Source organism: Pyrgilauda ruficollis, unplaced genomic scaffold (genome assembly GCF_017590135.1).
Source record: "Pyrgilauda ruficollis isolate IOZ18807 unplaced genomic scaffold, ASM1759013v1 scaffold36, whole genome shotgun sequence".
NCBI classification, from domain to species: domain Eukaryota; kingdom Metazoa; phylum Chordata; class Aves; order Passeriformes; family Passeridae; genus Pyrgilauda; species Pyrgilauda ruficollis.
This window is the reverse complement of record NW_024525045.1, coordinates 601,706-616,009: the sequence shown is the minus strand read 5'-3', so window position 1 is coordinate 616,009 and position 14,304 is coordinate 601,706. Positions and strand designations below refer to the sequence as shown.

Sequence of the window (14,304 nt, the reverse complement as noted above, 5' to 3'; positions counted from 1 at the left end):
AATTTGTAAGGGAGCCAGCTCGACCTCCAGGGCCTGGCTGGGAGCCAGATGCAGTTAATTCATTCTCAGCAGCGTTGGAAGGGCCACAGGGATGTTACTGATACAGCCCTATCATCCTCTCCCCTGGTGCTCTTTGAGACAAGAGCAGACCTGTGTTTTCACCTCAAAATACTGATAAATAATACCTCAGCCCTGACAGCAGCTTATCAGAAGGCACAAAGTAGCTGTGTGCAGGTCTCCCGCAGCACCCAGTGCCTTCTCCTGTGGTGTCTTGAAGGGAAGAGCTCTCCAGAGCCAGCCCAGGTTGGCAGCATCATCCCGCCGGTGCTGAAGGCAGCTCAGGGCACAGCGCTTGGCTGAGCCAGGGTTCAGTGCACTTATCACAGCATGGTGCAGTGAACATGCCATAATTCACTGCCTGCAGGGCAGCTTAATTTGGTTCCCTGAGGGTGCTTTGTCTCGCTGCACTTTATGCCAACAGAGCACTGACAGAGGGGGTCCCTGCCCACCCCTGGTTGTGTGTGTGCAGTATTCCTTTCCTCTGCCCTTACAGAGAAGCTGACTGTGTTTTATCCCCATATGTATGGCCAGGGGGGTATTCCACATGGAACAAGGTTGTCCATCCCCCTGAGCATGGACCCTGGTATGAAAACTCTTTCTTGTGCAGGACCTCGCAGATGATGTTAAGAAGGGCAGTGGTGTTTCCCAGTTGTTTCCAGCTCCAGCACACAGATGGAACAGATCTGGTCACCTGAGATCTTCCTTCACTGTGTTTACCAAGACATTAATAAAAGTCAAAACAGGAAAAATGAAAGAATTCTTACTTTGATTGTAAAAAGAGTGCTCAACAGAAGAATCAGGTAAGAGCTGGTCTGTTTTAATGGTTTAGTGGAAAGGCTTCTGCCTGGGACTGAGATGAAGCACTTCTGGCCCTGGCACTGCTACAGGTTTGCTGAATGCCCTGAATAAATCACTCTGCCTGCACCAAGCTCCAGCTACCTCTGCCACCACCCTGACCATGCTGGAGTTACTGTTATAACTGATGCCAGAATAGGTATTATCCCCCTTCCCACAGACTGAATTACTTTTTGTGGTAGAATAATAAATGTGGTGACTCCAGTCTTCCGCATGAAGGCTTTTACAGTCCTCTGAATTGTTAGAGCTGCAGGGAGGAAGATGCCAGGGTTGAGTGTAGGCATTAACACCATTGTGCTGCTCTTAAACAGGCATCAAGGTTAACCACCACCTCACAGGCACCTTGCCCAGGGGCCTTGAACAGCAGCTTGGGGAAAAACTCTGCATGCTCTATTACTGCACACCCGAGCAATTGTGCTTCAGGGGTGTGGGTGGTACCTATCACCTTGTGGGGTCAAGTGCTGTAGAAGTAATTTTCCTGGTCAGACTTTAACCAGGGTTACTATGACAATCAGTCAGCAGGCTGTCCTTGTGTCTCCTTCCTGGTTTCTCCTTGCTCAGAGGTGTTGAAGCATACAGAGCACAGCAAAGCACCTTCCCTTTCCAGCTCTAATGAGAGGCAACCATTGCTCCAGGAAGCATGACTAAAGAGGGAGCACGTGGGAGAGGGAATGCACCCTGGTAAGGCTCCATGGCCCCATCACTTACTGCAGGGAGGGATGTGTCAGTGCCTGTGTCCCGCTGGAGACATCCAGCGGGTGTCTGGAGTATGGCTGTACAGCTCCCCTCCCTGGGGAAAGCTTGTGCAGGTATTTAGCCTGGCAGCCCTCCAGAGAAGAAATGAGGATCAAGTACTCCAACACAGCTGAAGTGCACTTTGATAATGAGGAAGTGCCTGCAGAAAATCTGCCTGGGGACTCAGAAAAGGCTTCAAGGTAGCAGTGGCCATCTTTAAAGAGGGTGAAATGGTGTGGTGGCTTGGCTGCTGGCACAAGGTGGCTTTGGAGAGCTGCAGGACACAGTCATCCACTGGGTGCAGTGGTCTGTCCATCCCAACAAGGCACTCCAGCAGAGTTTTTTCAGGGCCAGCACTGGTGTGGGGATGGAGCCAGTGCTTTTACTGGGAGCTGCTGCCACACCATGTGCACACACAGGAAATGCTTCTCTCCCATCTTTCCCATATACTCTCAGCCCACACACCAAGTCACAACCTCATCCCCTCCCTGCACATGTTCTTTTGCTGTACACCTTTATCAACAAGCAAGTCCCTAAGACTCTGCAGCCCAAGAGCACATCTGGACCTTATTTTTTGCACCACTGCCACTTTCACAGCCCTGAACCACACATGGGTTGCCTGGTTCCCTCAGGCTTTGGGGACACCTGTAAGGGGTGGCTGCTCCCTTCCTGCAGCACTAACAGGCACTAAGAGGAGCAGGAAGCCCCCAGCTCCCTGTGGGCAGGGATGGCACTCGGCCCAGCCAGCCCAGCTCCTGCTTCAGGCAGCTTTCCCTCCTGCAGGCACAAGTCAGGAGCTGGCTTCAAGCTCTGTCTGTGCATGGGCACTTACAGAATCAAAATCAGTTCCAGGCTGATCTACTGCATCCCAAGGAAGTTCCTACACTCCTGTACATCTGACCTGGTGCAAGAAGCTTTTGTTCTAGTCCATAGGTAACAACCATTTCTCAGGAATAATTATGTCAGGGAATGCAAGGTGTGGCATGTGGATAATGCATGCATGTCCTCACGCCAGGTCTCTTTACACTGAAATACACACCTGACTAGCATTCCTGGGGTGCACCACAGATAGAAGCATTTTAATACTGTCTAAACGAATCATTCCTAAGATCTCCCAACTGGTTTGAATGAAACTCACCGTGAATGGCATCTCTGTGCCATTTCATACTGTAACCATGCATTGCACCAAAGTCAGAGCACTGACCACTGAATTTATGTTATTTATTTTCTGTACAATGTAAATTCCAGTCTAGCAAACACTTAGGCCTGTGTTTCAATGCAAGCTGTGTGTGCTTGGGCTTGGTGGCCTCAATGCAGCTATTCACAGGGAAAGCCAAACACATATGCCAGTGTCTTTGTGCTCTCAGCCTGTGTGGAGGGATGAGATTTGCTCTTTCAGAAAGGGTATTCTTAAAATTCTCCTTTGACCTGTGCTGTGAGATTGGGGGACTCAGAGATATGGGATGGAAATGCTGGGCTGGCTGGTCAAGAAGTCCTTCAGGGCCAAAGGGCTGCCCTTGGGCCTCCCTGGTGCATATATAAAACATATATAAAACAACCTTGAAGCCTAAGAGTGAGGGATAGCTGAGACTCTGAGGCCACTCCCGAACTCCCTGTGTGATTCCTAGGCTCCTGGTGTCCAGGAATTCAAGTTGCTGATTTGAAGCAGGCTCCAAAGTGCTCTGGCAGCAGAGAGCCCAAGTCCCTGCCAAAGGGCTTCCTGCTTGGCTGGCAGGACAGCATAATCTGCAGGAGATTTCTTAATTGCATTCCTCAATATAATAGAGGCTGTTCTCTATTTCCTTGAGCAGAGCTGCGATTACCCACTCACTATAAATCTGTGTCGTGAGGAAGATGTAGGTTGTATATAGGTCATAGAGAATATAATTGTATAACTGCATTAAAGCATGCCTGGGCTAAGGCCTGAAATATGGCTTAGCTGCAGAAAATAGGGCTGTGGGTTTTAAATAGCCTTACTTGGGCATCTCTTGGACAGAGCTGGTGATGCTGTGAACCGATCACTGTGCTTCCTCTGTGAGAATAGAAAATCCCTTTGCAGAAAAAGCTCTCTAAATACGCTTAATGACATTTTTTTAGATCATTTACAGTATGTTTCAATAGGCTAAATGTTGTTGGTTGAGAAAAAGGCATGATGAATTCACTGGGGAATGTGGAGCTCTCCTCTGAGAAGGGAATGCAGGGCAGGGCAGCTGGGGTGCTCTCTGGGCTGGGCTCAGTGGGGCACAGAGGATGGGAGCAGCAGCCTGTGCTGAGCTGAGTCACACAGCCAGGGCCCTGCAGTGCCCACAACACTCAAATCTGAGTGGGCATTCCCAGACGGGGCCCACAGGAGTCTGGTAAATGCCCATGGGATCTGCTGCTACATCCATTGGAGATGTTCTGCTCTGCCCCCTGAGGCTGTGCACTCCTCTCTGTGAGGACAAACCTGGCCAAATGCCTGCTCTGCCTGTACCCAGGGTTTGCTGTGAGAACCCAGCAGCAAATGCATCAACAAAACCTTTTTAACCTTATTTAGCAGCATCAGGCAGGCCTTCATGTGGGGCACTGGAATGTAGCAAAACCCCAGGATTACGGGCACTGCTTAAACTCCAGTTTTTATGGTGAGCACATCCACAGGGGTGAGATGGCACCAGGCCAAAGCTTTGTCACTGATGCAGATCTGAAATGTATTTCTGCATACAGAGACCTTGTTTTCCTTCTCTCTGTTTTGTTTTTTGTACTTTCTGAAGAGTGAGTATCCCTTTGGCTTCTCTCTCTGCAGGGATTCAGATCTTGGCAGCAATGCAGTTAGGCTGAGAAGCCTTCCTCAGCACAGCCAGAAACACTGCTGGTCCTGCATGATAGGGGCTGTCCCTTAAATAATAACACCCTCTTCAGTTTTCTAACATCCTAAATTCTCTCTCTTTGGTTTCTTGTGTTTGAATACATAATTGGATAACTTCCATTCACTAATTGTATATAAATGAATCACATATATACAAACTCACTATATATATATATGTGTGTGTGTGTGTGTGTGTATATATAGTGAGTATATATGTATATATGTATATATACTCACTAATTGTACATAAATTAATCACAACGTCTTTTGTGCACTTGCATGGGACCAAGTTCCCATATCCCAGAAGCCAGTTCATGCATCCAGAGTCTGTTTACTTCCTTTGCTGTCATAAGTGTAATTAAAAATTTTACACCATTTTGCATAAACAGATTTCAAAGCACTTTTTGCCACTCCTACAAACAGAGGAAAATTCCCACCTGGTTCTCTTTAATCTGTCTTGTCTCCTACTTGTTGATTTTTTTTCTACATACATGTTGCAACTTGTTGGCCAACACAAAGCCCCATTTCCCAGAGAGGAGGAAGAAAAGCAAAATGGAAGGCACCATGAAAGGTAGTGGCCAAAAGGAAGAGCTGTCCATGCAAACAATGTTGTCTCCACGGTGGGACCCTCAGCACTCCCAGGTTATCCTGGTTCTCTGCAGGTGCTGAAATCCCAGCTGGAGAGCCAGTGTGTAGGACAGCCTTTCCCTGGGCAGCCAGGTCCCCACCAGGCCTGGCTGGCTGAAGCTGCTCTGCTTCACAGGTGTCAAGAGCTGATATCTGGGGGGTGCAGCAGGACAATCTCACTCCTGCACTAAGCCAGGTCTGCTGCAGGTAGAATGTCACAGCTGGAGTGGCACTGCCCTGTCCTAGCCCTCTGCTGGCTGAACTTTCTCTGCACTTCTAGCTTGTTCCAACAAGGGGGTTTTCTTTGCTGGCAGCACTCGGTGCTGTTGCATCCTCTCACTGGAGCCAGATGAGCTTTGTCTCTGAAACGGACGACTGGCAGCGTGAGAATATCCCAGCCAATGTAGTCTGTCTGGAAATGCTGTCCCCTCACCCCTGGACGTGCTGTGTGGCTCATGTCACCTCAGCCCGTGTATGCTCTGCACCCACTCCTGCCACCCCCACTGACAGCCCCCCTGCCCTGCAGGCAGCGCTGCCCCACGCTCCTGCAGCCCCCGTGGTACCTCACTGTCCTGTCCTGTCCTGTCCTGTCCTGTGCCCCAGCCCTGCAGCCTGCCCTGCAGCTGCCTCATTACCCAGAAATGTGGGGGAGGTTTCATTCTTGCATGAAGCATTCCTAGCATGTCTGGTGTCCCCCCCTCCTTGCCCTGGTTTCTCCACAGCTTTCCTCCTTCCTGTCCTCCCTCCCCTGCTCCAGCTTCCTGCCCTTTGATGCGCGGCCCCTCCTCTGCTCCAGGGTACAAACTGCTTACCAGGTGGAGATGACTGCTCCCACCCCACAATTAGGTGCAATTATAGGGTTATGCTTTTCCCGGAGCCCTTGCTCTGGAGTGGCTCAGAGCAGACTCCTGCTGTGGGCTAGTGACAGGTGGGACATGGAGAAGAGTCTGGACAGTGCAGGCGAGTGGTGCCGGTGGTGCTGGAGGTGGAATGACAGGAGGGTCCTGAGGTGGCCACTGAACACGTCCTGGTCAGCTGGCCCCAAGCAGGGACTCAGCTGCAGCATCCCAAACCTGCTCTTCTCTAAGAGATGAGCAGCAGATACCTGGGTGCTTCCTTCTGTGGTCAGCCAGAGCCCAGAAATGTGCCCCAGGGGAAGGCACAGCCAGTGCTCGTGTGGAGACGTCCCAGCAGTGGCAGCGAGCTCGGCTGCCGGCTTCCATCATCTGTGCTTCAAGCTGTGCAGTGCCTTGGCACCCGTGGGGTGCTCCTTGACTGGCAGTGGCCAGTGCAGAAATAGGGCTCCACTGCAGCTCCTGCACTTCTGAGGGTGCTGCCTTTGTCTGGATGTGGGATTTCCTGCAAAGATGGGTTTTCTTCCAGTGTTGGTGCTGGCTGCATGGGGGGTGGTGGCTATAGCCAAGCCCACCCCACCTGTCATCTCCACTCTCAGTGGGGCTCAAGGAGTGTCAGCTCCTGCTGGCTCCTGACTTCTCAGCATCCTGGCCATGGCCCTCTCCTGCACACTCCTGCAGCAGGAGTTCCATGGAGCATGGCTGGCTGAATACCCTGATACTCTGGCGTGACTCTGGCTGCAGCGTGCCAGGAGCCAAAATGGCAGTGCCCAGCCCAGTTATGTCCCTGGCAGGGCTGGCACTGCAGGGCAGCCCTTGGGTACTGGGCAGCACCTGTGGGCCAGGGCAAGCAGGAGCCCCTCCTGCTGCAGCAGTGTAAAAGGCTTCCTCAGAGCCATTCCACCCAAGGGCACATTTCTGCCCCCACAGCCAAGGAGTCCTTGCTCCATCCCATAGGAGAATGCTCCATGTGCTGATGTGAATTAACACACAGACACACCCCCACAGGCAAATGTTTCACTGTGGCCAAGCTGGCCCTTTTGCAGGACTTTCTCCTCTGATTGCTCTGCAGGATGTGAGCAGCCAAGCTCAGGAGAAAAACTGCTTGTGGTGTGCAGTGTGTGTGGCAGCACTGGTACCATTCAGGTCAGGGTCTGTGCAGGGATTTCCTGACTTCTAACCTGTTTGTATTGCAAGAGGTGCAGGTGAATGTGGGGCTTGCAGTAAGTCTGCAGGACATCTCTGACTTTGACATGGGCAGCCAGAGCAGCCCCATCAGGGACATGGGTGGCTGCCAAAGAACTAACAAGCTGTATGGAGGCAGGGAGAGCCCTGCATGCTCCTCTGCCCTGTGCCAGGTGCTGTGGCAGACCATGGACTGTGTGCTCCCCTGGGCCATTCAGCCCCAGCTGGTGCTGCTGGCTCTGTGCTGGATGAGCCAGGCACAGCTCTGGTGGTGGTTGAGGTCCTAGGACACGCCTGGCTGTGCTGTGCTTCAGGGCCCACCTCGGCTGCACGGCCCCAGAAGGGGACAGGACTGCGCTGTCTGTGGCTCTTGGGGTGGCATTTGGGCAGTCAGGAGCTCGTGTGCGTGTGTGCATGTGTGAGTAAGGCATGCAGGGTAGCATGTAAAAACACACCTGGAGAAAGTCTCAACAGAGATTGGATTAAAATATAATTAAATACAGAGTTTCCTGTCAATTACTCAACTCTTCTTGTATAACTCTTGGGACTGACTGCCTTCACAGATGGATGCTCTGCTGTCAAAGGCATTTGCTGGGCACCTGTTGGAAAAAGTGCCAGGTCAGCAGGGAATTAATTGCACCAGCATCTTTCCTTGTAATAAGATTTAAAACTCTAGAAGAAAAATGCTGAAAGGTCTTACAGCTCCTCAGACAAACCTGTGATGTGTCCCGCTGCTTCATGCTCCTCCTGTACTCGCAGCAAGTGACTGTGATGGTGACAAGGACATTGCAGTGGCCTGGACGGTCTCCAGGGCTCATCAAGTAGGAGGCAGAGTAGGCTGCATGTCCCCCCTTGGAGCATGGCCATGGCTGCTGGAGGACCAGAGGGTGCAGGATGGGAGCTGCTGATGTCCCCAGCTCCTCTCAAAGGCTGTGGCATTTCTCTCCTTCCCCTGCCTTTTGCACCCAGGCCTGAGGCTTTAGTGAGTGGCTGCAAGGCAGAGAGCTCTGCAGCTGCAGGCGATACCCAGACACGTGGGCTGCCTTTGTTTGCCTGGGTGAGCAGCCAAGTTGCAGCCCATCTCCAGCTTCCTACCAGCTGCAGATCCAAGGCAGCTGACTGGCCTGCCAAAAAACCTAAACACGTTGAGAACCAGGGAGTGGCTTGTGCCAGAGCTGAATAATGATGATCCCAGCACACTTATAAAGAGAAGCAGAGAGCTCACCACAGAGCTGTTCCTTGCCGCCCTGGTCCTCCGCGGAGCATCACTGCACCTCATCCACCAAGGTAGGTCTGAATTGGGAAATTCAAAATGGGAGCTGTCTGTCTGCAGCAGAGCCTGTGCCTGCAGCTGGAGACAGACTGGGCTTTTCTTCTGAACTTGGGGAAAATGTTACTGCTGCTGCTGTGCAGGAGTTTCCAGGCAGGGAAGCAGAGCAGCCCAGTGCTGCAGGGTCTGTGCATGCCAGCCTGCCCCAAGCAGAGCCCAAAGCATGTGGGCAGCATCCTGGCTCCAGTGACTGTTTGGGTGTGAGCAGCACAGCTCCTGCTTCTGCTCTGCAGGAAAACCTGTCCTTTCCCTCCTCACCCCATGCTTTTGGGGGTCTGTTCCTGTTGTATTTGGTGCTAATTTGAATCTGTACCAACTTTCCCACCTCGCAGTGCTGTGTATATCCTGGCACACAAAGACCCCTCCAGAGGCAGCTGCATGGTTCCTCCCACCCTGTTGCAGTGTCAGGCAGCCCTGGCTTACCTGGGGTGTCCCTCCTGCCATGCAGGTGTACGCTGCAGGTGTACAGAGCTCACATCCATGTCTCAGGGCCCAGCTCTCCACTGGCTCTGGAATATGTTCCTTGTGCTCCACAATTTTAAAGCAAACATCCTGCATTTCCCCTTGCCTCAGCTTTGAACAAACAATGATGCTCCTGTGAGTCCTTGGACATTTATCACCTTGCATCTTGCGAGGTGTCAGGTGTGGGTGATGAGTACAAGTGTTCTCACCAGGCATTGCCTGCTTTTCATGGAGCTGCTGGGCACAGCCTGAGCACAGGCAGGCCTTAAGGATGTTTTGGGCTTGGGACTTTGGCACTCTTCTAATGATTCCTTCCTCCTTGCTGTGCCCCTGAGGTGCCCTGCTGCATGTCCTATCCCTCGTGCTGCATTTCACACAAAGCTCTGCTCCAGGGAGGCCCCAGCTGAGCTGTTTTCCTTCTGCCCAGGTCCATTTCCCGCCTGCATCCCAGTGCAGCCATGCTGGGCACGGCAGTGCGGCTCTCGGTCCTGCTCAGCCTCTTCAGCATTGGGAAAGGCCAGATGTTTCATATGGGACCATGCCCAGATCCATCAGTTCAAGAAGAATTCGATATCAACAAGGTGTGAAAAGTTTTCTAAAAATCTCCTAGGGTGTAGCTAGTTAAGCTAAGTGGGCGTGGGACTGACAGCAAACTGCCTGGGTGCAGGGGGTGGTGGCAGCTCGGGTCACACCTTGTGCCACAGCTGCCAGTGTGGGTCTGCAGCTCTGCTCCCCCCAACCCCAACCACTGAGGAGCAAAAGCTGTGCTGACAAAGGAGCCAGCTGCTCTGCTTCGGCTCACTCATGTTAAAAACATCTTTAAACTTTCTTCTGTCAGTATTTGGGGAAATGGTACGAGATAGAGAAGCTGCCCTCAACTTTTGAGAAAGGAAGCTGCGTCCAGGCAAATTACTCATTGAAGGAGAACGGGAAGTTCAAGGTGATCAACAAGGAGATGCTGTAAGTGTTTGTGTTCAGGCCATGTCCTCACTGTGGCAGTGGCACTGCTGTCACCTCTCTTGCTGTCCTCGGTGTTAATTTTTCTCTAAATTGCCTGTGTCTGGGGCTGAGGGTGCTGGGGGAGGCAGTCTGTGGTTGCAGTAACTCTTCTGAGAGATATGGGTCTCTGATTCCTGCCGGTGACCTGAGGATCACCAGGTCTCTGTCTCATTGTCCAAGGTGAGTGATAAGAAAATAGATCAAATGTACTTGGTGACCTCAGTATAAAATAGCCTGGATCTCCCCCCTGACTGGCTTGTCAGCCCCAGAGATGGCTGAGAAGCTGGATGCCCTGGGTCCTATTCTTGGGGGGTCAAGGGGCTGGTTATGGGATGGCATAACACACATTACCTTATGCCCCTGCATGCTCAGAAGTGCCTGTGCCCTGTGCTCCTCTCTGCTCCAGAGTAAAGAGACACAAGGAAAAGTGGCAGGGAAGGTGAAGCCCATGTGTAATTTTTACCTAAATATTTATCAGCCTGTTTTTGGAGAATTTACCTTGCACAGGTAGTAACTGCTGTGCAAGGGAATCGGAAATCATTGTCAGTTTAAATCAGTGGTGAAGTAATGCTTTTCCCTTTATTAGGGAATTAAGATAGTTATCCTGAGTCCTCCTGGATTTTTACACGGAAAGATGCCGGTGTTAATTCATCTGTTTCCATCACCAGCCTGTGCTGCTGTGGGCTGCTGCTGTGAGGGGCTGAATGGATGAGAGGGAGCAAGCAGCGAACGCAGCGCTGTCCCCTGTGCTCCTGGCATGGCATGGGGACTTTGTTCTGGCTCACAATAACAGCACACAGGAACACATCCCTTGTGTCCGGGGCAGAGCAGCATCCCTGCCGTTCACAGAGTGCCCAGCACTGTCTCAGCAGCTCCACTGCTCGGGCTGTACCTGGCAAACAGCTGGACATTCATTTGTGCCTGAATTAATCTGGGTGAGATTCATCCAGTCATTGCTGTCACTACTGCAGCAGCTCAGGATCCTGAAATATTAGGGATATTTTGAGTGTGCATGGCTCCAGCATCAGCCCCTTGACCTCTGCTGCTGGCAGCATTCACTTCTGCCTCCTTGGTTGTTCCTGTTTTACAGGGAAGCGTGAAACTTTCCTACCTGATAGGCAGCACGCAGGTCTTGAGGCATCCGTGCAAAAATGCTGTTATGAGATGGGCAGCTCAAGTCTTAGGGCTTGCTGCCAGCAGGGCAGTGCTCTGAATAAGCAGCCTAAGAAACCCTGGCTCACCACACAGGTACAGGTAATTTGCGTGTGGAGGAATGGGCAGTGACCTGGAAAAAGCACAGGTGATTAAACAAAAGTGAACACGTGCCTTCCACAACTACCAGGAGCTAAGCTGCTCCCTGGCACATACAAGATCATGGATGGGATCCTCCCATCCTCCCCTGCTGGGTTCCTCCTACCCACTGCAGAGCAGTCTTGCTCTCCTTCCTCTCTGTCATTGTCACCCTGGAACCAAAGGACATCCCTGGCAGGGATACATGGAGAGAGGCAGCTTGGGATGCTGAGGTGTTTAACCTGAGAGACCATCTACCCAGCTGCAGCTGGCCCAGGACCTGCTGTGCCCCGCCTGCTGCTGAGAACATCCTCAGGGATACTGGGGTTTATAGTACCTATTTCAGCCACCTCTTGGCAGGTCATTGTGTCAGGAGGGATGATTTAGTGGAAGTGAAAAAAAAAGAGATCTCCCACTTTCCTGACTATATTTCTCACTTTTGTCATTCTCCCCTTAGTGCCAATGGCAAGATCAATGAAGCTGAAGGAGAACTCATGCACATGGATGTAAAGCAGCCGGCCAAGCTGGGCGTCCGCTTTAACTGGTGTAAGTGTGTGCTGGGAAGGCTCCCGGTGCCCACAGCAGGGCTGTGCTCTGAGCACCAGGGGTCAGAAACTGCCAAGCAAAGGTGGAGCTCCCCATGTGACTTCAGCACAGCAGCAAAGGGCTAAAATAGACGCTGTGACCTGCAGGCAGTGGTTTGGTGACACTGATATGCCATTTACAGCAACAGCCCCCTCAGTGGTGGAGAACTCTTCACCAGCTGGTCTCAAAGCAAGAAAGATCAGCAGCCTTGCCATCCCTCCAGGTCATTTCACAGATGGGGACAGGGAGGTGGGGAGGTGCGGGAGGCAGCCCCACAGTGCTGCAAAAGCCAAGAATAAGCTTGTTTCTCTGCACACTATGGTACAGCTACTTGCCCACGCTGCCTTTACGTACAAGTGACTTTTAATAACCATTAATAATATGGTTTTGTTAGCTTGTTCCTTCCCTTGTCACTCTAACACTCCACAGGGGCCTGCTGAGGTGCTGTGCCACATTGCACAGCACTTTCCTCTGTCTGCAGCAATGCTGGAAAGTGAGCTGCAGTGTCCCCTTGGATCACATTCTATTCTGCTCCCTCACACCTTTTCTCTGGCAGTTTCACAGCTCTCTTTTGCAGAGGGGTTATTTGGAGAAATGGGTGGAGGAGGGGTAGTTGCAAAGGAAGTACAATGACTGTTCCATGAGCACAGCCAGACTGAATTCTGTGCTGCTATGGCATCACTGGCAGCCCTTTCACCAGCAGCATGTGCAGCCCCAGCCACCTTCACCGGGTGCGAGCCCCAGAGAGCAGCTCGGGGCTCAGCTGGCAACCCGAGCCAGGGTTCCCCATGGCAGTGGGTGGTAGTTTGTGCTCCTCCTGTCACCAGTGTCAGCTCCCAGCACTACAGCCCCTTCCTGGCAGACAGCACCCCCACACTGGTGAGGCTGGGCTGGCTTTCATCAGCCCAGGAGAGCTGTTCAGGTCATAGCATTAACTTTCCAGAAAGACCTTCATAGTCAGGGCTTTGTGTCTTTCCCAAGTTCCTCTGGGCAGAACAAGGAGTCCTGGTAGGCTTTTATAAATTATAGCTGCCTGTACCGAACACAAGTAAGCAGCAGCCAAAGTGGGACCAGTCCCAGGAACTGTGGCTGTGGTGCTGCAGAGCTGTCCAGAGCTGGTTATGCACGGCAATCACGCTGCCCTCCTCTCTCCTAGTCATGCCGGCTGCCCCTTACTGGGTCATCTCCACTGACTATGAAAATTACTCCCTGGTTTACTCCTGCACTAACATCCTCTGGCTCTTCCACATGGACTATGCCTGGATTCTGTCAAGAGCTCCTGACATGCACCCAGAAACCGTGGAGAACCTGAAGAGTGTTCTCCAGTCCTACAAGATCGACACCGAGAAGATGATACCCACTGACCAAGCCAACTGCCCCGCTGAGATGTAACTCCTGGCATGCAGCGACACAGCCCCAAACCAGAGAGAAACTTTGTTGCTTGCTTTATTATCCATTAGAATTTCTCTGTGTACCCGAGAAATTTAATAACAGTAGTTTCCTCTTTGCTAACAGTAGTTAGCCAGCCCAGAGGTACTCCTTGCTGTCGTTCCCCATATCGCTCTTCCCCCTCTTTTTGTCTTGCTCTGACTGCTGCAGCATAACTGACTGAGTCAGTGCTAGTGGGTGAAAGAAAGAAACCCTGAAATGCAGACCTGAAACTCTGCTGCTGCTGTGAGTCCTCCAGTACGTGGATGGGAAAGGATATGAGTTGTGATGTGCAAGTATTAGTCCTGGGGAAAAATTGTTCATCACACAGCCCCATGTTCATTTCCAAATTTTGTCTTGATGCTTCTGGGCCTGCCAGAAATCTACAGTGTCTGAGCTACACTGAGCACTGCCTTAGCAGCAGCAACATCCAGACATGGTGGATTGGTCCTGCAGCCTGGGAACTGAGGCTGGGGGTCTTGAAAGTTTTTCAGGGCAGGGTGTAGGCATATGTTGCTGCTAAGTCAGAAGATCTTCTTTCTAGAAATCAGATCTTGCTCTTTGTATTTTAAATCTAAAAATGTCCAGGGATTCAGCATCACTCCATCCCCAATGTCTATATGTGTCCTTCTCTTGCCTCTGATGAGACTGGTCCTGCCCTCCCAAGGGGCCAGCTCTGACTGTACTTGTGAGCAGACATAAAGAGATGGGGCTGCTCCCTTGTTCTGTCTTCCAGAGGCTTTTCCCTGAACACCAGGAGACAGCAGGCTCTGCCTGACATCCTGCCCGCTGCTGTTGCACGTGCCGAGTGCCCGCTGGCGCTGCATCTGCCCTGGCAGGTGTTCAGCAGGCACCACGACAACTCTGCTTGAATAGCATTCATGCAACTCATTAAAAATGAAATAAAAATTCCTGCTTCGGGCCTTTTGTACCTTCCCAGCTGCACAGCTTTTGCCAGCAGGCTGGGGGGCTCAGTGTGTGGGACCTGCCCCTCCTCTGGGGCTGCAGCACCACCACGGCAGGGTTGCAGTGAACATAACAACCACGGC

The 14,304-nt window shown here is 51.8% G+C and overlaps 1 protein-coding gene across 1 annotated transcript; it reads left to right on the top strand.

Moving 5' to 3' along the window:
• Positions 1–8,351: 8,351 nt before the first annotated feature.
• On the top strand, positions 8,352–14,174 carry APOD (apolipoprotein D). Its single transcript, XM_041475722.1, has 5 exons — positions 8,352–8,448; positions 9,381–9,534; positions 9,792–9,913; positions 11,700–11,788; positions 12,984–14,174. Exons 2-5 carry the CDS (start codon positions 9,412–9,414, stop codon positions 13,217–13,219), a joined length of 570 nt encoding a protein of 189 aa, XP_041331656.1. The 5' UTR covers positions 8,352–8,448; positions 9,381–9,411; the 3' UTR covers positions 13,220–14,174.
• The last annotated feature ends 130 nt before the right edge of the window (positions 14,175–14,304 follow it).

Excerpts from the sequence above, each read along its gene's own strand:
- APOD (XM_041475722.1), top strand. The coding sequence starts at position 9,412 with ATGCTGGGCACGGCAGTGCGGCTCTCGGTCCTGCTCAGCCTCTTCAGC. Across the intron at positions 9,914-11,699 it reads GTGATCAACAAGGAGATGCT|TGCCAATGGCAAGATCAATG; the intron begins GTAAGTGTTTGT and ends TTCTCCCCTTAG. Across the intron at positions 11,789-12,983 it reads GGGCGTCCGCTTTAACTGGT|TCATGCCGGCTGCCCCTTAC; the intron begins GTAAGTGTGTGC and ends CCTCTCTCCTAG.